The sequence below is a fragment of the Dysidea avara genome, chromosome 8 (genome assembly GCF_963678975.1).
Source record: "Dysidea avara chromosome 8, odDysAvar1.4, whole genome shotgun sequence".
NCBI lineage: Eukaryota > Metazoa > Porifera > Demospongiae > Dictyoceratida > Dysideidae > Dysidea > Dysidea avara.
Window position 1 is genome coordinate 13,960,821 of NC_089279.1, and position 22,841 is coordinate 13,983,661.

Consider the following 22,841-nt stretch of genomic DNA (forward strand, 5'->3'; position numbering starts at 1 on the left):
AAGTCTATACACAATAAATATATCATTACTTTGCTCCCTTGTGTTTGTTGAAGGTATGGTGGAATGTACTCACTTGGAGTAGCACCTGGACACTCCCGTAGGATAGTGTTACCAATACAAGTGCAGACCTTTAAATGCAAAATTCATACATTTTATCACTGACTCACTACATAATTATATACTGTTATACTATTATCTATAATAGTTGTATTTAAAAGACAAGTCCAAAAATTGGAATTATTATACGTTGCTTTAAATGTTGCAGCAAATGCCCGTCAATAAGTACAGTGAAAGAATTACGAACCTCTAATTTGTACAGATTAATAGGCTTGGAAGCCTTTCCATTTTTGCTCCATCCTTTGCAAAGGATCTTGTCTAAATGAAACTTGAACTTGGACAGGCTGATACAACTGTCCAGCTGCAAGTCACTAGATTCTGCCACATGATCTTTTTGAACAGAATGTTTCCATTTCTTTTGCTTATTGGCAAATGATACAAAATATTCAATATCTTCTTTGCAATACAATGATGTGGAGCTATCAATTTCAGGAAAGAAGTGAGAAATTAGTCCTTCCAAAATGTGATGATGTAATTGCTTCTTTACAACTTCTTCAAATTGCAGACTTTGCATCATAACATTGAAGCATTCCATAGTCTGGTGTAAATTTAGTGGCACTTCTGTTTTGAACTGGAAATAAGAATTAAAAAAAAGGAAAAATAATACATCAATTTAAAAATACCCATTGTGAGAAGACACAGCTATATGATAATTGTACATGATCAAATAAACTAGCCCAAAATACTTGGTATTCAGCACTAATATGATGTGAAAGGCAGTTGAGAAATGCCTGCAACAATGGTAATGATATTACAATGTTAATTTGCTAGAAGGAAATCGTGATCCTTATTGTGAAGTCCTACTGAACGTACCTAACAATTCTAAAACTTATCATCCCAAATTAAAGTCACCTGCATATGTGATAACATAAGGTGTTGGGCTTACCCTGATAGACACAACTGCAGGACTCAACCCAGAATATTAACCTAGAGGGGGCGAAGTAAGTCGCTTCGGATTGTAGGGAGCTCTGGGGGCATGCCCCCCCCAGGAAAATTTTGAAAATTTAGGACCGGTGTAAATATACTCAATTTTGGTGAAATTTTACTGTGATACCATTGAATATTGACCATTGGATTATACAACTTTGGGATCATTTAAACCTTTCCATTTCTTAAGGCTTTAGGTATAAACCTAGGGGGGCAATAGCTAACCCAGGGGGGGCCTGTGCCCCCCCTAGATTAACCCCTGAACTGTACTCAGTGCTAGGATAATATCATATCCTATGGGCAAGGTAGCTTGTAGCTAACTATGTACGTATGAGCAGCAAATTTCAAACATGACTGTCATTTATGTATGTAATACAAAAAACACTTTAGGACATTGTACGGAAGCGCATATCCAAGTGGTTACGTTAACAACACCATGCTATGGAAATGAAGTTGAACAGCAAGAACAAAAAAAAGTTATAACAGTATGAGAATAGCCTTTCTGCGTTTGCTAGCGATGAGAAATCACTCCAGTTGAACATTATAAATTTATCTTTTGACACAACAGCCTTCCTTGCTGAAGCAACTTCACTGCTTTCATATTGCAGGATGACTACTTTGCATATATCATTGTTGATATAGTAGTGATGTAATCGATGACGTACATCATTAACAGATGAAGGAATTGTGTTTACATTTTGCTTGCTACATTAGTCGCTTGTCCACAGGACACGGTATACTCCTGGTATTACATGCATACATATACACAATACCTCAAATTTATCAGTGAAAAATCTATTGCACATGTAGTTAGTGAAGACAGAAGCACAGTGCTCTGCTAATTCTGTTATTTCATCAAAAGACTGCAAGACCAAGAATGTGATCTCCATTAAACGACACTGAGCCTTTGACTTCTCTGTAAGCTTTGTGTTCAGTATGTTCTTTAAAGTAGTCATTGACATCTGAAAAATACAAATACAATCAACAGATTAATCACAATAAAAAGAGCTGAAACAAGGTAAAATATAACCCAACATGCACTATTCAATTTCAAAACTACTTACACAACCGTTATCGTAATTTTGCTGCCATGTGCAAAACAACAGTGGCTAAGCTACACGAGCCACTTTCAAAAAACCCAGGATATTCAATAAAAATCATCTCTACAATTATGATTTAAAAACTAGTTGTTTGTACAGTATAAGATGGAACTACATTAGTAGTAAACTAACCATGTCTCTATATGAGGTGTACCACTGTTGTAACTGACTCATCCTATCACCTTTACTGTACACAGCATTGATGAGTACAGCAAACAAAGATTCAATCACAAATTTAGAAATGTCCTTGCTACCAGGAATTGCTTTGGATGCTTGAAGTGTAGAAACAAACGTATACTCCGGATTTTCAGGATATAGTGATGCTTGATCATCTCTGACTATGTGAAGCTGCCCCAATGGTTTTAACAATGCTACCACTTTAGCCAGATCCAACTGGTACAAGTGTATATAGCAATGTGCTGCAATAGCTTTCATTTCACTGTAGCTGTGTAACACATCATCAAAAGTCAATTGTAAAAGTTGGTGCTCAATACTGTTAGGAGCAGAAGACATGTGTAGAAAATAATTAGTAAAATCATTGTAGTATTTCTGCCACATGCTTTCATCATTCTGCATCTCTTTAATAGCAACAGCACTCATGTACTTCTCACCAGCCTGTAACAAATAGTTATACATAGGACGTCAGTTTATGAAATACATCACACAAAACTTTCAATAAACTGACCACTTTCTCTCCCTTAATTGTGGCTGAAGTTTTATCACACACATACTCATACAGTCTCTTCATCATATGTTCTTTGTCTTGTGAACCTGTGTAAAGACCCACATTCATAATTACAATGACAAATCATAATACTGCTCTATTAAAAATTTGTTACATATGTATCAAGACATTGATTTAAATGTTGCATATATATGTGTGTGAGAGTGTGTGAGTGTGTTGTGTATGTGAGTGTGTGTGTGTGTGCGTGTGTGTGTTACAGTACAGTATTACTGTATGTTAGAGCTGGTTTGGATTTTTCTGGCATAAAAAAACACCCAAAAACTAGCTTCACAATACCATCCTGGCACCTTGACGGAATTGGTTAGGTATAACCAAGCACAAAAGTGCCTTCAGTACAACCCTAAATGTTTCCAATAGATTATTACAAAATTAAAAAAAATATATTCAATGGAATTTTCTACTGCCTGATGCCTTCAGACAAGCGTAACTCGATAACGACAACTTGATAATGGCAACTTGACAACTGCTAAGGTTACGGGCTTGGTTTTTTTCACTGTTTGACGTCTATGGAGAAGTAGACTGTACACAACAGTGACTTCATACTTAATTAACATTAATTACCATTTTGTATGCACACACTTATTAGTTTTTAGTGTAATCAGCCAGTTGTTTTTACCTATTCTTGTATGTTATCACTAGGTTGTTTTGGTCTCTTTATTGTTCTAGTTTTGTAGCTAATTAACTTTCTTTGTGAACCTGTATGTTGACCTTTAGTTGACCTTAACACCACATCTTGTGTAAATACAGTGTATGTGTGTTTGAAAATTCAGCCTTCAGAGAGCAAGTTTGAATTGTAGCTAGAACCACTCTGACATGCGACAACATCGCTTCAGCTTGATAGGTGCTTTGTGGCATACCGCAGTGTGTATAATGCACACATCATGGATTTTACCTTTGTCCTCCTTTGTGTTCCATTTCTTTTTTCTGACAGCCTAAGGTTGATTTGCGGTAGCTCGATGACTTCCCTACGTGAATCATCCATATTATTCATGGTGATTGCAGAGGCACTTCTCCTACTGTTTTTTTTTTTTTGTTTGTAACGCTGTGAAACAGGCTGAACATGGCTGAAAGCAAAGTGTAATAGCCACTTCATTTTTGCCATCCTTTCACTTGTCATAATAATGTTACAAAAAAGAGTAAGCAAACAAGTATAAGGGAAAATTAAGAATTTAGTTCAACTAGGGATCATAGGGAAGGAAACAAGGGAGGTAACCTACATTTGCAGATATACTAGTGAACATTAAATCTCTAATTCAATCTATATCAATGACTGAATTAGGGATTAAATGTCCACTAGTATACTTGCAAGTGTAGACAAACTCCTTTTTTCCTCTATGATCCCTAATCAAACTTATTCTGCGATACTCCATTGTAGATAAAATTATTGCATGCTATATATAGCTGTATGTAAACTACTGGTTATTCTGCATTTCAAAAAACAACAGTTCCACCATCTGTAATTGTGTTCTGTGTCATGGTGGAGGCAATGTACCAGGGTTGAAACTGGGTTAGTATCTGACTCAGAGTCTCTACTGACCAAGATAAATCTATCTCAACTTAATTAAAGTAGCAGCATGCACTAAACATCACTACTAAATCACTGAATCCTTATAATTTCAATACAAACAACTAAATTACGAAAATATCTAGGTTCTGTGGAAGCAATTTTTAAGTTGAAGACATTTTATTGTACTTCATGTAGTTCCTTTGAGTGAAACATGTTCTTTGAAGGCTTGTATCTCCATCATTGGAAAAAAAAAAGCCAAAAACATGCTTCCACAGGATCTAATAAATTTAATATACAGTATCACTATGCCCCAGAACTGCCCATAGAACCTACAGCTTTTACTGCATTTGGCGGCGGAAACACATGATAATGACAGCTCGAGCATGAGCAAAGTATGGGCTGGCTAACCTGTGTTGCTACAACAACCTATAGTGTTTCACCTCACTAATACTACACTGTAGCCACACAAAAACAATAAATGTGAAGGGCTTAATGTTCACTTTAAACTTTTCATACTGCTAGATTGGTTTTATGGCCTTCTCAAAAAGTATCAATAGGGATTCAAAAAATTTTGAATGATTGCCTATGACTATACCATAACCTTAAGTGAGGTGAACAACTGACAGCAGTGAGGTATATAAATATGGAGGTCCCTGGTTTGAACCTAGAACAATTTTTCAATGCATTTCCTGCACATTTTAATTTCTCAGTGACTGTTCTATTAGAGTATCTCGACTAAATTTGTTTCACGTGTTTGGTTTTTGCTTTATATCCCTTTAGCTAATAATCTTGGCATTTTCAAATCACAAAAGGTCCATGCTGTGATGGTCAGCCTATCTACATATGGATTTTAAATTTGTTTTACAGTAGTTTACCCTGCAAGAGTGACAAAAAAATTGCACTTGTAATTTTGAAAATTGCCTGTAATTTTGCACCACTTTTACTAATCTGTACACAAATTGTTAGTTGTTATTGAGGTACGTATGAATGTGTGAAAATTGGTTCTTGTACAATGCACACTCATTTGTCACATGCCCAAGAGCATTGGTTTTCCTTGGTTGCATAACAACAACACACTACCGTGTGTAATGATATTGACGATCATGGAGGCTTGCACCTTCTCACTATAAAGGTGTTGACCAGAAACCAGCCTCACAAAACCTTCATGGCACTTTGGCAGCAAGGCAAAATAATTTTAATCACAACTCCACAATTAAAGGTTACCTGTGAGGGCAGCACACACTTTCAGAATTCTTACAAAGTATCCAATTGGCTATTTTTTCATGAGATATCACAAAGAAAAAAAATCATGACAGCCCCTTTGCATTTCATTGTATAAAAGTGGTAATTGCTATTGAGTTCAAACCACAGAAGGTTTTGCCATTAAGATTTGCGTTATACGGTACACACACATGTTTATATTACAGACATATGTATTACTGCAATACCACAGCTACAGTAAAAATATAGTCACCCACACCTGCTGCAGATTCTGAGCCAGCATTGTCTTGCAAGATGTCTATGTTCTCATTGACTTCAGCAACATTTTGTTCAATCATATTAGTAATGTAAGTAGACACTTCTTTAAAGAATGGAAATTGAGAAGTGTAGCCAGTCTTACTAACACTATGCACACGACAATCCCATGTATTGTTAAAAGCCTACATAATAGAGGTACACGTGTTTAAGTGGTTGAACATAAATCATGTTATCTACTAACTTTGATTTCTGATAACTTGGGAATAGGGTAAACATCAAGCAGCTTCAGGAACAAGTCCAGTGTAGCATCATCACAGTGAGTGCCAAACAACAACTCAAGTCCATGACTTTTACTCATTTGATATATCATGTAAGCTACGAAATTGAAGAATGCTGCCTTGTACATTGAGTCCACCTATATACATATGCATATGGTGATACCACAGTATTACGTATCTGTAGTTGTACTGTACACTTACTGAATCTGTTATGTTCAAAGTAGATTCTCTGCTCCTAGCAAATTTTGCAGCTTGTTCAAGATGATCACCCATCACTGAAGGCTTCCAGTAAGACCTGGAACACACAGGATAGGCAGCAACATAATCAACTGCTTGTATTGCAGGTACATACACTATACTTGATTTGTGCCACAAAGGTATACGTATTTCACCTAAAAATAAGTATAACACCCTTTCAGATAGTGCCACACTGCAGCATTATTGGAGGGTGCACTACTACTCTACCTACTACTAGCTATCTCGTATTTACAAAGCAACTGTGTACATGCAGACCTACTGTAGAGGAATGATATACTTGAACATGCAATTAGAAGAAAACAAGTCTACAAACAGCAGCATGTATGCATTGAGCATGACTTTGGAGCAAAGTAATATCGGATCTGCTCCAAAGATGTATACCAGGACTACTTGTTCACTGAAGCATTAAGTTGATCAGTGTATTAAATATTCAGATATTAGATGAACAGCGGTTATATGTAGAGTGTATAGCAGTACTTGCAAACAGTGAAGTGCGATAGTGTACAGCAAGTATTGGTGATCAACAAGTGTTAATGATTAACATGCAGAGGCAATTGACATGCACATTACAGTATTTATAAGTGGGCAACTGAGGAGCATTGGATGCGTAGTGGTTGCACTTAGTGGAAACTCAAGTTTCTTTTAAATATTATAGTGACAGTGATGTTAAAAACTATGCAAGCTGCAGCACCATGTGTGTGTAATAGGAAAGGTAAGCATAAATAAAGCTAACAATAACCTACATGGTGCATTAATATAAATATTGGTATCGGTACCGATATCGGTATTGGTAAAAATTGCATTTTTAGCAGATATTGCACTTAAGTACTACAATTGTTCAAATTTATGTATGGTTGATCTTAATTAAGCTGAAACTAATAACTGATGTACAGTGGCCAATAGTTCCATTCCCAGGTAGCATAAGTGACCGATTATCGAACAAGGTTTATGCTCTATTTCATAAATATCTCCAGGAAAGTAGTATCAACCTCGAATTTTCACCAGGAGGTAGCGCCTTTCTTGTAGAATACCTCACGTAAGTTTGAGCAATAGTATCCGATTAGTGTCCGTGTTATGAGTGGATTTCTGCATTCCGTAAAATATGAATTATCGAACACCGATACCTATTATCGAACGCCCATTAATTTGCGCTAATCAATTATCGAACGTTTTGCACCTTTTCTACTGTGGTGACTTCAGTGCAACCTACACACTCTTAATTATTATATCAACGTGTTATCTGAAGTACCATGATACTGTAACTGAAGTACAGTTTTGATACAAGCAGTGCACTTGCGAGTTACAACGGCGAATCGTTTAGTGTAAAATGCGTACAGTGAAAAATCAGTACATTACGACCAATAACACAGTCTTATTATCCTTGTTTACAACAACCCCTTCTGTACAGTCTTCGTGGATACATCTTTTACTCAGGAAAATGACAAACCGTCAGCCCAATTCCGCCGCCAAAGTTACACTCGAGTTGTACTTCTTTCACGGCGATTCCTGTGTTCTTTTTCTTCATTTCTTCGTCAGTGGTGATGAGTATCAAGACTGCTGTGATGTCCACACATAAACTCTAAAGGATGGAAAGCTCATTAAGAATAGGCTACACCATTGGAATTCTCCATACGAGTATGCGGAATAAAATTGTAAACTTCCGAATACGTTACGTGATTTTTATGTTCGATAATAGGTACCATTCGATAATAGGTCACTTACGCTAAGTTGCTTTTTTTCATCACAGTGTTTTCCTTTTTACAGAAATGTTTTGGTAACCACCTTTTTAACTTTTTGTCAAAAATTTAAAACATTTATTGTAGTGTCCATACTGAAAACCTTTCATGTTCTAATGTAACCCAACACTAAAAATATCGGTATATTGGAATCGGTAATTTTGAAGCTAATTATTGGTAAAATCCCATATTGGTGCACCTCTATGCAATAACAGCAATAACGCATAAGCAACAACAATATCATGCATGCAACCTTGCAACAGTGCTATCATGACCATTACAGCATCTATCTATTAAGGAGACCATGAAGCCTGATGCTTTTCAGCAATTCCATGATGGTGGTCACATCTGGTGACCTGGACCTCCAGCTTGTGTAATAATGGTGTTTCTAGCTGCCCATGCATGGTTGTAGACTACAGTATTTGCTGCGGATGATAATTCCCAGCAAGTCTGTTCCATTGTAGAGCACGTTTTGTTGCAGCTTTATTATTAAAAGTGGAATCATTAGTAAAAATAACTTGCTTGAAACATTGTGATAATTTGCATAGTTGAAAGAATCGGAGTCCAATTTGAGACAAATAATTTTTGTGGCTGAGCTTCTACTTGTCGAAAACTTTGACAGTGCAGGAGAGAACTTGTGCAGGGTTACTTCATTTGCCACACATGCAGTAATCAAAAGTCCTATACATGCATGTGTACAATTCTATGTATTGGTATGCATCTACAAAAGGCTGATGTAGATGTGCTGTTTTATGTATATCATACAAATCCACTTTGCTATCAATTGTAGCATTACGTGATTGTTGCTTTTCACTGGCCAACAGCAGCCATGCTTTTCATTTGCAATTATACTAGCTCAACTTGCCATATACAGTAATGTAGAGGCAGAGTCAGTGACATGTGTTGACAGATTCACTGATACATACTTCATATCTGTCTGCTTAGAGGTTCCTTTACATGTGTACATCTACTAAGGTGCAGCAACTCACACTGATAAAAATGAAATTAACAAGAAAATTGTATAATTAAATAAAGAAAAAATGCAAGTTATTATAGAGTCATTACTCAGAGAAGGAAGACTTAGAATTATATGCTATTCGCCTGTTCATGGAGGGTTCAAAAATCTTTGCTTTGTTTCTGTAGCTCCAATGGTATGCATGTCACCTGTGTTTGTTTACATGTACGTAAACAAAATTGTTGTCATTTCTTTAGCTAACCACATTCATACCCATATGCATAAATGACTACAGAGTAAAGATTGATTTGCCAATCTATGGTGAACATGTTAAGCCAAATTCCAACATTGTAGACTAATGCAGACAGAAGTTATGGCTGCAAATGTAAGCGCCTGTAGTTTATTTTCAATATAGCCACTGTACAAATCAATTTCCATGCTCTTCCTACTGTCTAACACTACAATTTCAAACTCACCACAATAGGTTAAAAATTTGGTGATTCCTATCCTTGGACAGTATAATGCTGAGAAAATACAAAATACTTGAAGTTGTACTAACAAGTCGGGTTTTTGCTGAGATGGTCACATTTAGTGGTTGCTTGTTTATTTGCCTAGCATGCATGTTGGCATGATTACATCTTATTGCATTTGTCATTTGCACGTTGCACACATGTTATTACTGCTGTGTTGCTATTGTATGTAAGATATTGGTGTTGCATTGCAAGAGTGATGTTGCATGCAGGATGTTACAATGTAACATGCAGGATGTTACAATGTAACATGCATGATGTTGTATAGGTGATGTTGCATGCATAATATTGCTGTTGCATACATGCATGAAGTTATGTGCTTCAAGTAGTTTTGATAGATCCTGTTCCAACGCAATGTGCATTCTTATAGCTGGCAAGTGTTTCATGATCTTAAACCAGTTATGATCAGTTTGACACCACCATATGCACTTACCCCCACACTCAATTCATCATGATATATTATGACAATTCATAGTGACACAATAATACAGGTTTTATACCTACACCAAAGTATGTTAGTTTTACTTTATGCGATTTGTGTTGGTCCATATTATATACCAATACCAAGCAAATTATATTGTGCTATAGGACTGGGATTTACATAGACCAATGTCAAAAATTTAGCACCAAGCATTACATAATACATGCTTGAAGTTTCTGTGAATATATAGAGATTTTAAACCAATCAGACTGTTATTTTCCAGTGCTAAAGTGGTACACTGACAAACAATAACTTTACCATGGATAATATCACGGATAATATCATGGATAATATCACGGATAATATCATGGATAATATCACGGATAATATCACGGATAATATCATGGATAATATCACGGATAATATCACGGATAATATCACGGGTAATATATAGCTATGCATATCACTAACTTGAATTTAAGACAGAGAACAATTCCAACTTTCTTTTCAGTCAAAAGTCTCTTCAAGTAGTTAGACTTGGTTGTAATATCAGGCATAGATTCAAGAGAAAGTTCATTAGAGTCAACATTCAGTAGAATCCTGTAAGTATAAACAAACAGTAAATACAATAGCATTGTGTTTCATTGCAGAACCTTGATGCAATAATCTGAATACTCTCTGGTTCATTTAGAACTGCAAGTAACTCTTTACACATTGGATCATCAAGTGTTCCACTGGGTTCTTTTGCAGATAAACAAGACTGTCTGAACCATTCCCTATACAAATTGAGCAAAACATGTGTAATCCTGTATATGAAATTTATCTGTTTGTTACACACTTTGTATCTACAAGAGAAGAGTTATAAGTCTGATCAATAGTGTCCAGGTAGTAGTGATCCCAACCAGGTAGGAACAGTGATGGGTAACATGGATCATAAAACATCATTGCAGGGAAGTGTAGTAGGAGGACAAACAATTTCTATAAAACATATACATGTCATTTTTAATTGTAAAAACACATCCATAACCATCAATGGAAATTTATTACATATAAGTAACCATCGATGGTATTGTGCAATACATATACCGGCCCATACCAAAATCAATGGGTTATATGCTAACACTGCTTAGCTTAATTACAGATTGCTTAATTGAGATTTTTCTAATTTGCTATTGAGTATATGATAGATGCTGAGGGGCTCAGCCCCAGCCACTGACAGAATGTAAAATGCTTTAGAATCTGATTTCGTGAATAGCATAAGCTATTTTCACTATATAATGCTTACTCCCCTATAAGTGCTTATAATGTCAATTATGATTTATGGCTGATCAGATATTGTAGTGATCCAAATTTACATTTCCAAATTATCCAATTGAAAAACTACATACTAATCACTTATTTATATTCCATTTTAATATCTTGCTCCATTAGAGTAGTTATGACTACGCTATTAGACTGCTCTATTAGAGTATCTCAATATACAAGTTATTTCAAATGTAATTATTCTGTAATCCACTTTTAAGGAATCAATCTATTACACTGTAGCTATATACTGCCCTGCTTTGGTGTTCTTGCTGTAAGCCCACAACTTAAAATTTCAAAGGGGGTTTCCGGAACCCCACAGACCCCCCCCCCCCCTCCACCTGAATACGCATCTGCAAAACTCTCCTTCCCCCTAATATTATGAATACATTGTGGAGAATACACTTAGCTACGTAACACAACTTACATTAGATTTCTCAGTGACATGTTCAGCTTCTTCAATTATTATTCTAATATGATTAACAATTTGACGACTGGTCTCCTGCATGTTGACGATCTGAAAGTACAAAAAGGTGAATTTCAGTTAAAAGTATATGGGTGTTATTCTTACCAAGACAAACACAGTTTGTTGTGGAGAGTCTGAAAATGATTGCAGTTGCAGCTTGAAAGCAGTTTGTGAAGAAATACTTGACAGCTTACAGAGAAGAAGGTCTTCAGCCTACAGAAATATATGTCATTCATTAGAGATATATGTAGCATTGCCAAACCTTTTCATAAATTATTTTTTCAATCAATTGTTCTGATCTCTCAAATTCTTCAGCAGTGGATAATGCAGACCTGGGATAGACAGCTGGTAACTGATGAATTGATGAACTGGATCGAGTGTAACAAATCAATTTGTTAGCTACTTTATTTTCAGCACTAAAAGGGAAAATGATTTAAATATTTTATGAATTATGTACAATAGAGTGAATACAATTACCTTGTATGAAGCATGTGGACATGTTTTGTGATCAGTTCCTTTATATTAAAATGAGTCTGAAAATTCAAATACGTCTCCAGATAAGAAATAGGAATGCTCCTAAACAACAAATTTATGATAACAAAATAAACAACAAAAACATTATAATACTTTCGTTTTAGTATAGCTGCTTCTGGAGTCATCAACTGCATCAGTTTCTTACACATAAACCTCACCAACCATTGTGCAATTAAGGCAGTTACCATACATGCTCCATCGCTAGCTCCTAATGTTTTAAACTGATCTTCTTCACAAGTGTCATAATCTATCGTATCAATATCAGGTGGGGCAGCTCCAGTGTAAACTAAATCTAGTGCTTCAGCAACCCATTGTGATATAGCATCTGGTTCACAGTTTTCAAGCTCTTCAGCCACACCACCGAATTCTGAGCCAGCAACTGCTAACAGGTTGATAATCCTACTAGCATCATGTTCTAATTCCTCTGGCTTTTCCTGGGTATATTTTAAAGTGATTCAAGTGCAAATATTGTGGAATTTACTCACCCCCATGTAGCAGAATCCACCCAACTCATGGAGACATTTGACTAAAATTTGTAACAAGAGTGTCTTTCTAGATGAGCTTTGTGGGGTGACAACAAACGAAGCACCTAATTGAGTAGTACTTGTACCATCTGTATCATCCTCACTAACTGGTACAAATGACTGAGACTGTATCTCATATTTGTGTCCTGGCTTTGGCAGGATACCAAGCAACAGTGAACACACAGTTTCCTTATTTCCACCATAAAATGTACCTTCACCAAGAACTGAGTAAAACTCCTCAACCTATTGTCAATAATTAAAAGAATCTGACTGTATTACTAAAGTACATACCTTAGTTGCAACAACTTTTACTACTACTTTTAAACAGGGTGGGAGAGCATCGAGTACCAAATTCAGTAAGTTCTTGTGTGAAATAAAATACTTTTCAAATCTATTCAGGAAAGGAGCAGGAGTGTTCTTAATTTCTGACTCCTTGATGATTACTATACACTGAAATTCTTGGTCAACTCTGGACGGCTTAAGGTGAGCTCCAATAGCAATATTAGTGAAGTATCTAGGGCCGTGTTCAGGGTCATCAATCCTACGGAAGTGTTGGTTGAAGAGATCATAGAAACTTTCATGGATATCATCTGTTTGACTCATAATCACTGTGTGACCCTCAATGGCTGAGTGCCTGATAGCAGCTATTGTGTTGATCTAATAACAACAATGCAGTGGTATGGCATCATGTATAAATAACTGGTGAACTTACTTTTTGTAGTTGACCATCTCCAGGAAAATCACTGCACATGTAAGTACGAGTGTTTTCACGTTTAAGAATGTCAAACATGAACAGTAGTTGAGTTACTGACTCATCTTCACTGGGATCAATGATCAGTTTGTAGCGGACTTCATTTTGAGTATCGTGTTCTCGGTATTTATCACCTGGTAATATTTTATTAGGTTTTCTTTGTAAACCCATTTGAGCCGACTTATTGCTGTATGGCTTATCATCAAGACTACTACGCAATATATCTATTATGGTTCTTTTCTTCAAGGTATCCAAATTATAGCCAACCTGTAAAGATGTACATGCACAATACCGTATTTTACTCTGATCAAGACACAGTGCATTATGTCATGCAGCCAAGAAAAGCCAGGACAGGTGTGTGACAAATAATGTGTATTATATAGAAAACATGACTTTCATGTACTGTATTTGACTAGTTAATAGCTGTGGCTCGTACAACATAGTAGCCACTACACAACCTAGAATCGTTGTCATAAGAGCCACCCTCAGATAAGTGCTGTGGCTTGTATCTGAATATAATGTCAAACAGCAAAGACACTAAGCCTGTAGCAATATTAACCATTGTCAAGTTATGCTTGTTGAAGGCATCAGTTAGTCAATTAGCCAGTCAGTAACCACACAATATTTATAATTCTTAATGGAAGCGTTTTTGGTCACTCTGAAGGCAAGTTTGGGCTTAACCTATACTGCCACTGTGCAGGATAGGTATGTGAGTAATGCAAACCTTTCATGATCCCTACTATACAGTGCTACTGTTCTGTGGTGATATGCCAAGCTGCGAAATACTATGTGGTCTCCAAAACTAATTTTAAAAAGGTGGCAGCCAAGAAATAGCCACAAATAATGTTTACATACGTACTGCAGCCTTTTCTTGCCTGCCACCCTTTGTCCTTTCAAGACAGTGGCCACACATTTTTCACAGCTCAGACGTTTTGCTTGAATACCACACCAACTACAATATTGACTTCTCACTTTATCAAAAAATATTTTGCAAATTTCTTCAAAGCCCACAGCATTGACAGCTCCATTGAAGTTTCGTTCCAATGACTCTAGCACAAGTCGTGGATTCATATCACCTTGGTGATGTCGTCGAATGTAGTTGATGAAATGAATAAAATCTCTTAGGCCAAAAAACTTCTCCAATCTACATATATATGGTAGGGAGAATGCAACAGCAACGTGATGTATATTGGTGTAACCGACCTTTTATCCTTCATAACTTGATTATAAGCAGGACAAAATTTTACAATGGTTTCTAATGCATGTCTAAATTCTGCTGGTGGTTTGTCAGGGTTAGTACATAAGCAACCTTTAGCAAGTGTTTCCAAGTCTTTCTACATGTAATATAAACAAGCACATAATTTGTGCAGGAGTTACGTATATTGTATACCTGTGAAGCAGTTGGTCTAAACAGACTAACAGCTCTGTTTGTCTTTGCTGCATCCAAAATGTGGTTTGTTATAGCAACAAATGCTACTTCTTGTTGATCCAAGTGATAATGAAGCACCTAAGGATCATACAGTGTACATACATACATACATACACACTATATATACACACATACGCACAAATATGTATTATACTCATCACATATTGTATATGAGTAAACTATACCTTCAATGACTCATGACTTTCTTCTGGTAAACCAGCTTCATCCATGAAAACAACTGAAACACACAATATCAAGTATAATAAGGACAGAATACTGTTAATTAAACATTAACGTTTTAAGTAGCAGTCAACAGATTAATGCTTTTCTGCAGCGCATGCTGTATAATGGGTTTTTCAAATGTAAAGTTTTGTGATTCATCATGCACAATTCAAATTTTAGAGGGAGAAAATTTTCACAAATCGGTCTTTTCATAATTTTTCAAGTGAGAAATGTTCACACATACATAATCTACAGCTAAGTATACACGGAGTCATACCAACTCATTTGAAGTGGAGACTCTTGTACCAAAAATTCTTAGAAAAATGTCAAATGCTATCAGTTTAGCTTCTTTTTTCCCTACATTGACTGCTAAAAAGGTGGCCAAATTAATAGCCAACTGAAGTTAAAGGACATAATCTGGAATGCAGAAAGATAGAAGTTAGAACACTAGCCAAAATGATAACGGTTTAATGTAAATGTAAATCTTTGTTAATTATAGTTAGATGTATTAACACATCATTCTTGGCCATACCAGTTACTTTTATGTTCATGGATGTACTCTGTTGTACAGTTTAGCTGTTTTCACATGGGGTAGTTATAAAATAAGATAGTTATACAACAGATCAAGACACACAGTAGTGCATCGTGTGGCCCAAGAAGGCAGGTTTTTGACATGAAGAAAATGCAATTTTCATGCATTCGTAGCTCTGTGTTGCCTTTATAAAACAAAACAACTTTTACTGTGAATACATACCAAATTTCAGCTAAATCGCTGCAAACATTCTCGAGAGACTTCAAATATTGGCTTATTTTCTTCATTTTTCTTTGTCTTTTTGCACACTTACAAAAGTTGTCATAAAATATGAATACGATATCCAATTGCCTTGAAATTTGGCACACAGAAGGGGATATAGAGGTGCATATTGGTACCAACTTTGGCTGGAATACAATAAGCAGTCAAGGAGTTATTAACAATGATTCATAAAAAAAATTACACCAATATATTGTCATGCCTACAGGGTAAACTGCTTATGGGAAGAAGCTGAAAATTGGCACATGGATAAGTTAACTATTAAACTCCAAATCGTTCGTGTGGTTTGAAAGAAATTGAGTTAAAGACTATGAAAATACAGTGAAACAACTAACAGTGTGCAGCAAATATGTGATCGAGATTAGCTAACAAAAAAAAAGATTACTTGCTATACCTACCAGACAAAACACCCTGTAGAGAGATTTGCACTGTACCTGATCTTTCAACAGGGTGACTTGTTTCTGGCTGAAGACAGGGTGATTTGAAATGTAGTTGAACTCTTTACAGGGTGACTTGATCAAGCTGATATAAACAAGTCTACCTATAGAGAGATCAGTTGCAACAAATCACCCTGTAGAGAGATACGTACATACGCAAGTCACCCTGTCAGAGCAACTACACATTTTAAGTCACCCTGTAGGTAGGGAGATCAGCCAGAAACAAATCACCCTGTATAGAGAGATCGGCTAGAAACAAGTCACCCTGTAGAGAGTTCAGCTAGAAATTAGTCAACCTAGAAACAAGTGACCCAATAGAAAGTTCAAAGTACATTTCAAGTTACCTTGTAGAGAGTTCAACTAGACATAAATCACTCTGTAAGTGTTCGGATACAAACAAGTTATCCTATAGGGGGCTCAGCCGCTTCAGCTACAAGCAAATTAGCTCATAGAGAGATCAACTACATTTCAAGTCACCCCTGTAAAGAGTTCAGCTACAAACAAGAGAGATCAGCTAGAAACAAATCACCCTGTAGAATGATTAGTTAAAATCAATTTTTGAAGTCTCATATCTCAGGAATGCTTGCTCACATTTGGTATGCTGACTACTGACACTGGAGGGTGTGTCCACAGCAAAAATCGTCTTGTTTTGCAAAGGCAGCACGGAGCTACGAATGCGTGAAAATCTAGTTTTCTTAATTCCTGTAAATATACTCATGGTGTGGTGTTCCGGCTCCTTGGGCTGCATGACACACTACCGTGTGTCTTGATACACTGCTGTGCACTTTCAAAACATTTTGTACATATGTATGTACATGCATACATATGTAATGTGTATTTATACCACTATTAGGCTTACCACAACGTATAGGCATTGAGAAACTCTTGTGACTTCTCTGCCTATTTATAGCACGTTGGAACACTGTCTCAATTTCTGTTGAGGTAGTACGTCGTGAACACTGGTAGTAATGTGGATCCAAGGACTTGAACACTTCAGTGTTACGGAATAGTTGACTATATGATCAAAAATTCAACCACTATGTATAGATGTATACAAACAAGCCTTACTGTTTGGATTCAGGTCCTTTAAGGTTTGATACAGTGAGGTTGAAAGAAAGTGTTTTTGATGATCCTGGTGCACCCACAATAATAAGTGGAGTATTAGTCACTGTACAGATTATTGTAGCAAACAAGTTCTCTTTTAGAGCCTCAGTCTTGGCTATGCCAGCTGGTAAGCTGAGTTCATTAATATAGAAGTCCATCTGTGTATGTACATGTTCAATATAGCATGAAAACATTAGTAATACTTCTATACGTACCTCTTCTGTAAAAGCAGTGAGAAATTTAACACCAGGAATCATTTTATCCAGCTCATTAGCAAACATTGTTCTATATTTAGAGTCTAATCTCATATAATACACAAGACCAAGAGCAACTAGTAATGCTCTTTGCTTCATTTCGGCTGGATCTAGTTCCTCAGAAATCATTGGATGTTTCGTAATACAAGCAGCAGGCATATCTCCCATGACCATAGTACTGGTTGCCAGTCCTTCTGAAACAGGCCTGTACAAATCAAAGCTACATATGTACCACTCTGCGTGGGCAGTTCAAAGGCACCGCCAGTGCCATAATTTGTATATTGCACTGCTGTAGACCGCAGCGAGTGCATTATAACTTATAACGCACTGATTGCGGTTTTGTAGACCGCAACAAGTGCATTATAAGTTATAATGCACCGACCGCAGTGCAATATACAGATATTGCACTGGCTGCAGTTTTGTGCAGTATAGCACAAGTGCCAGTGGCCAAGACCACTACGACACCTCACCTAATAGGTGGAAAGGCACTTCACAGATCACTGGAATTCTTTTATAGCCAGACATGTAAACATCGATTGTGGGCCATAACGTCACCAATACGTATAATGTTTACAAGCAGCCAATGGCGATCGAAAAAACCAACGCGGGTGGCCACAACTCTAGTCTACATATATATAAACGTACTTATACACCTTACTAGTCTGGTGCCATCTTAGTCCAGATTAAACTGTAGTCCACTTTGACGATGACTCAATAAAACGAATATATTCTAAATAATACTAACCTTTACGTTCGATTGTGGTAACCAGTTTTGTCATGCCACCAGATTTGAGTTTAGCCAGTGTGAATAGTAAGAATTAGACTAGTATCGTTTAGTAGTTAGGTTTTGTTTACTTAAACCGTCTATTTAGCTACTTCTTTTCGCTCGAGAGAATCCCTATGGCGATTAGTCTGGCACTTAGTCTATATGGCGATTGAGTGATCACGCTGGCATGCTGAGCACTACATGATGAGAGTCGAACAGTGAATGCAGGTTAGTGATATAACCCATAGCGTACTAGTTTTCAATATCTCAGGTGGCTGCAGTACTGCAGGGGGAACGTCATCACAACGTCCGGCTTGGTTACCCACAATCGATGTTAGAAACCTGGCCTTTATAAATGTTACAGCTGTCTTGTGAGACTCTCCCCACCTATTAGGTGAGTGGTACATAACAGTTATACAACGTGCACTCGTGCTCTGTCTATATAAACGCACTTGCCTTCGGGCCTGACGGCCCTCAGGCTCGTGCATTTATATCAGGTAGAGCACTCGTGGCTGTTGTATAACTATATAATAAACACTCAAACTACACATAAATTCTCACGTTTGTAATGCTTCATAGGTTTTCACAATCCAGCTATAAAATGTGAAGACTCTCTGCAAAACAGAAAAAGAAATATCTTTATATCTACATACATAGGTTAACAAACCTGAATATCTCTTTGACTAACACTACTTGTAGCACGAAGTATGGCCTCTTCTTTATCAACTCCAAACTTTTTTAGCTGGTCAAAAGCAAACTCTCTGATTAGCTCTTGACATCTGACCACCAGTTCACTGAAAGCTATATTCTGTACACTAAATAAATACAGTTAAGTGCGTAGGTACGTATAGGTACACTATATGCATCCAATTTAACTCACATTCCAAAATCATCATTAACCATGATCATCTTTGCTTTAACATAAGCTGATTCCTGGTCTTTGTTCAGTGATCCATAATCCCACATGAGGAATCTCAATGTAGGGTGTAACTTTTGTACATAATATGCTCCTCTGACCCATGTCTCTGCCTTGTGTTCATCCTTATTCTCATGAATTGCTAAACTATTACCTCTGTGAGGATTACATGCTGCTACCAGAAATATATTAGATGGTAGAGGCTGTAGATGATGAATACAATTGGAACATTAATACAACACTGCATAACATTCACATATGCACATACCTCTCCTTCAAAGTTCCTGTCAATAATCATTTCTTTAAATAGACCCATGCAAGAAGAGGTGTTAAGCTCATCCAAAAATACCTATTAAAAAGGTCATCATTAGCATCAAAATAGAATTTAGGATAAACAATCAAGACACACGATAGTGTGTCGTGCGGCCCAAGAAGCCGGCGCGCCACACCGTGAGTATATTAACAGGAAGAAAGAAAACGCAATTTTCACACCTATGTAGCTCTGTGATCCCTTATCCGATTGGAACCAAATTTGCTGGAGACGTGCCGCCCAGCTAGGGTAGTCTACATACCAAATTTGAAGAAAATCGCTCCAGCCATTTCCGAGATACGAGCGAACAAAATTTCGTTTTAATTTCTTCGTTTTTTTCTTCTTCTTCTTCTTCTTCTTCTTCTTCTTCTTCTTCATCTTCTTCATTTCGCACACTTCGCAAAATTCGCCATAAAACACGAATGCGTGCTCGGATTTGGCTGAAATTTGGCACACTTAAAGGGCTCATTAAGGCGGATCTCCGTACCAACTTTGGTAGGAATCCGATGAACAGTCACGGAGTTATGACCGATTATTTGCGTAAAATAAGGTCGAAGGTCTGTCACGCCTACAGGGTAAACGCCTTGGAGGAATCAGTTGAAAATTGATATGTAGATGGAGCAACCATCGTAGGAGTGCCTTTTTGTGGTTTGAAAGGAATCGGGATAAAGACCATGGAGATATGACACGAAACCCAACCTGTGTCAAAATTACGCGATCGATTTTTATGAATAAAAAAACTATTAGTTTTCGTATCTACCAGGCAAACCGCTTAGAGCAACGAGCTGAAAATCAGTATGTAGCTGGAATAATCATCATAGAAGGTCCTTGCAGTAGTACAGAAGAATCGGATTACAAATCACTGAGTTATGATTCGAAAGGCAACTAGGTGCAGCAAATGCGAGATCGAGATACTCTAATAGAACAGTCACCCTAATAAAGCATTCAGCTGCATTTATAATTTACTCAGTTATATTACATTGTAAGTTATTCTGTGGGGAATTCAGCTACAAACAAGTCACCCTGTAGTCAGATCAGCTAGAAGAAGGTACCTAATAGAGAGTTCAGCTACAAATAAACCATCATGTAGAGAGTTCAGCTCAAATAAATCACCCTGTAGAGAATTCAGCTACAAACAAATTGCCCTGTAGAGAGATCAGCTAGAAGAAGTTACCTTGTAGAGAGTTCAGTTACAAAGAAACAATCATGCAAAGAGTTTAGCTACAAACAAATCACCCAGTAAAAAGTTCCGCTATGAACAGATCACACTGTAGAGAGTTCAGTTAGAAACAAGTCATCCTGTAGAGAGATCAGCTAGAAGAAGTTACCTTGTAGAGAGTTCAGCTACAAACAAATCACCCTGTAGAGAGTTCAGCTACAAACAAGTCACCCTGTAGAGAGATCAGCTAGAAGAAGTTACCTTGTAGAGAGTTCAGCTACAAACAAATTACCCTGTAGAAAGTTCAGTTACAAACAAGTCACCCTGTAGAGAGATCAGCTAGAAACAAGTCATCCTGTAGAGAGTTCAGCTAGAAGAAGTTACGTTGTACAGAGTTCAGCTACAAAGAAACTACCATGTAGAGAGTTCAGCTGCAAATAAATCGCCCTGTAGAGAGTTCAGCTACAAACAAATCACCCTGTAGAAAGATCCGCTAGAAGAAGTTACCTTGTAGAGAGTTCAGCTACAAACAAATCACCCTGTAGAAAGGTCAGCTAGAAGAAGTTACCTTGTAGAGAGTTCAGCTACAAACAAATCACCCTGTAGAGAGTTCAGCTAGAAACAAGTCACCCTGTAGAGAGATCAGCTAGAAACAAGCCACCCGTAGAGAGTTCAGCTAGAAGAAGTTGCATTGTAGAGAGTTCAGCTACAAAGAAGCTACCTTGTAGAGAGTTCAGCTGCAAACAAATCGCCCTGTAGAGAATTCAGCTACAAACAAATCACCCTGTAGAAAGGTCAGCTAGAAGAAGTTACCTTGTAGAGAGTTCAGCTACAAACAAATCACCCTGTAGAGAGTTCAGCTTCAAACAAGTCACCATGTAGAGAGTTCAGCTAGAAGAAGTTACATTGTAGAGAGTTCAGCTACAAAGAAGCTACCTTGTAGAGAGTTCAGCTGCAAATAAATCGCCCTGTAGAGAGTTCAGCTACAAACAAATCACCCTGTAGAAAGATCCGCTAGAAGAAGTTACCTTGTAGAGAGTTCAGCTACAAACAAATCACCCTGTAGAGAGTTCAGCTTCAAACAAGTCACCATGTAGAGAGTTCAGCTAGAAGAAGTTACGTTGTAGAGAGTTCAGCTACAAAGAAGCTACCTTGTAGAGAGTTCAGCTGCAAATAAATCGCCCTGTAGAGAGTTCAGCTACAGACAAATCACCCTGTAGAAAGATCCGCTAGAAGAAGTTACCTTGTAGAGAGTTCAGCTACAAACAAATCACCCTGTAGAGAGTTCAGCTTCAAACAAGTCACCATGTAGAGAGTTCAGCTAGAAGAAGTTACATTGTAGAGAGTTCAGCTACAAACAAATCACCCTGTAGAGAGTTCAGCTACAAACAAGTCACCCTGCAGAGAGATCAGCTAGAAACAAGTCATCCTGTAGAGAGTTCAGCTAGAAGAAGTTACCTTGTAGAGAGTTCAGCTACAAACAAATCACCCTGTAGACAGTTCAGCTACAAACAAGTCACCCTGTAGAGAGATCAGCTAGAAACAAGTCATCCTGTAGAGAGTTCAGCTAGAAGAAGTTACATTGTAGAGAGTTCAGCTACAAACAAATCACCCTGTAGAGAGTTCAGCTACAAACAAGTCACCCTGCAGAGAGATCAGCTAGAAACAAGTCATCCTGTAGAGAGTTCAGCTAGAAGAAGTTACCTTGTAGAGAGTTCAGCTACAAACAAATCACCCTGTAGACAGTTCAGCTACAAACAAGTCACCCTGTAGAGAGATCAGCTAGAAACAAGTCATCCTGTA

General features: G+C 37.2%; 1 protein-coding gene across 1 annotated transcript in view; it reads right to left on the reverse strand.

The window, feature by feature from the left end:
* LOC136262912 (uncharacterized) overlaps positions 1–22,841 on the reverse strand; it is a 102,817-nt gene that overhangs the window by 8,644 nt on the left and 71,332 nt on the right. Inside the window, exons 40-69 of the mRNA XM_066057327.1 lie at positions 19,838–19,918; positions 19,534–19,772; positions 19,321–19,468; positions 19,215–19,267; positions 17,849–18,092; positions 17,598–17,791; positions 17,389–17,543; positions 15,245–15,297; positions 15,021–15,137; positions 14,834–14,964; positions 14,603–14,774; positions 13,592–13,897; positions 13,171–13,536; positions 12,841–13,122; positions 12,449–12,789; positions 12,299–12,397; positions 12,084–12,237; positions 11,927–12,034; positions 11,783–11,872; positions 10,892–11,031; positions 10,707–10,829; positions 10,525–10,653; positions 6,355–6,448; positions 6,117–6,290; positions 5,877–6,057; positions 2,830–2,915; positions 2,277–2,759; positions 1,818–2,006; positions 305–688; positions 30–128 (exon numbers count right to left, since the gene is read on the reverse strand). Of these exons, the coding sequence (XP_065913399.1) occupies positions 30–128; positions 305–688; positions 1,818–2,006; positions 2,277–2,759; positions 2,830–2,915; positions 5,877–6,057; positions 6,117–6,290; positions 6,355–6,448; positions 10,525–10,653; positions 10,707–10,829; positions 10,892–11,031; positions 11,783–11,872; positions 11,927–12,034; positions 12,084–12,237; positions 12,299–12,397; positions 12,449–12,789; positions 12,841–13,122; positions 13,171–13,536; positions 13,592–13,897; positions 14,603–14,774; positions 14,834–14,964; positions 15,021–15,137; positions 15,245–15,297; positions 17,389–17,543; positions 17,598–17,791; positions 17,849–18,092; positions 19,215–19,267; positions 19,321–19,468; positions 19,534–19,772; positions 19,838–19,918 (5,415 nt within the window). The remainder of the gene's footprint in view (positions 1–29; positions 129–304; positions 689–1,817; positions 2,007–2,276; positions 2,760–2,829; positions 2,916–5,876; positions 6,058–6,116; positions 6,291–6,354; positions 6,449–10,524; positions 10,654–10,706; positions 10,830–10,891; positions 11,032–11,782; positions 11,873–11,926; positions 12,035–12,083; positions 12,238–12,298; positions 12,398–12,448; positions 12,790–12,840; positions 13,123–13,170; positions 13,537–13,591; positions 13,898–14,602; positions 14,775–14,833; positions 14,965–15,020; positions 15,138–15,244; positions 15,298–17,388; positions 17,544–17,597; positions 17,792–17,848; positions 18,093–19,214; positions 19,268–19,320; positions 19,469–19,533; positions 19,773–19,837; positions 19,919–22,841) is intronic.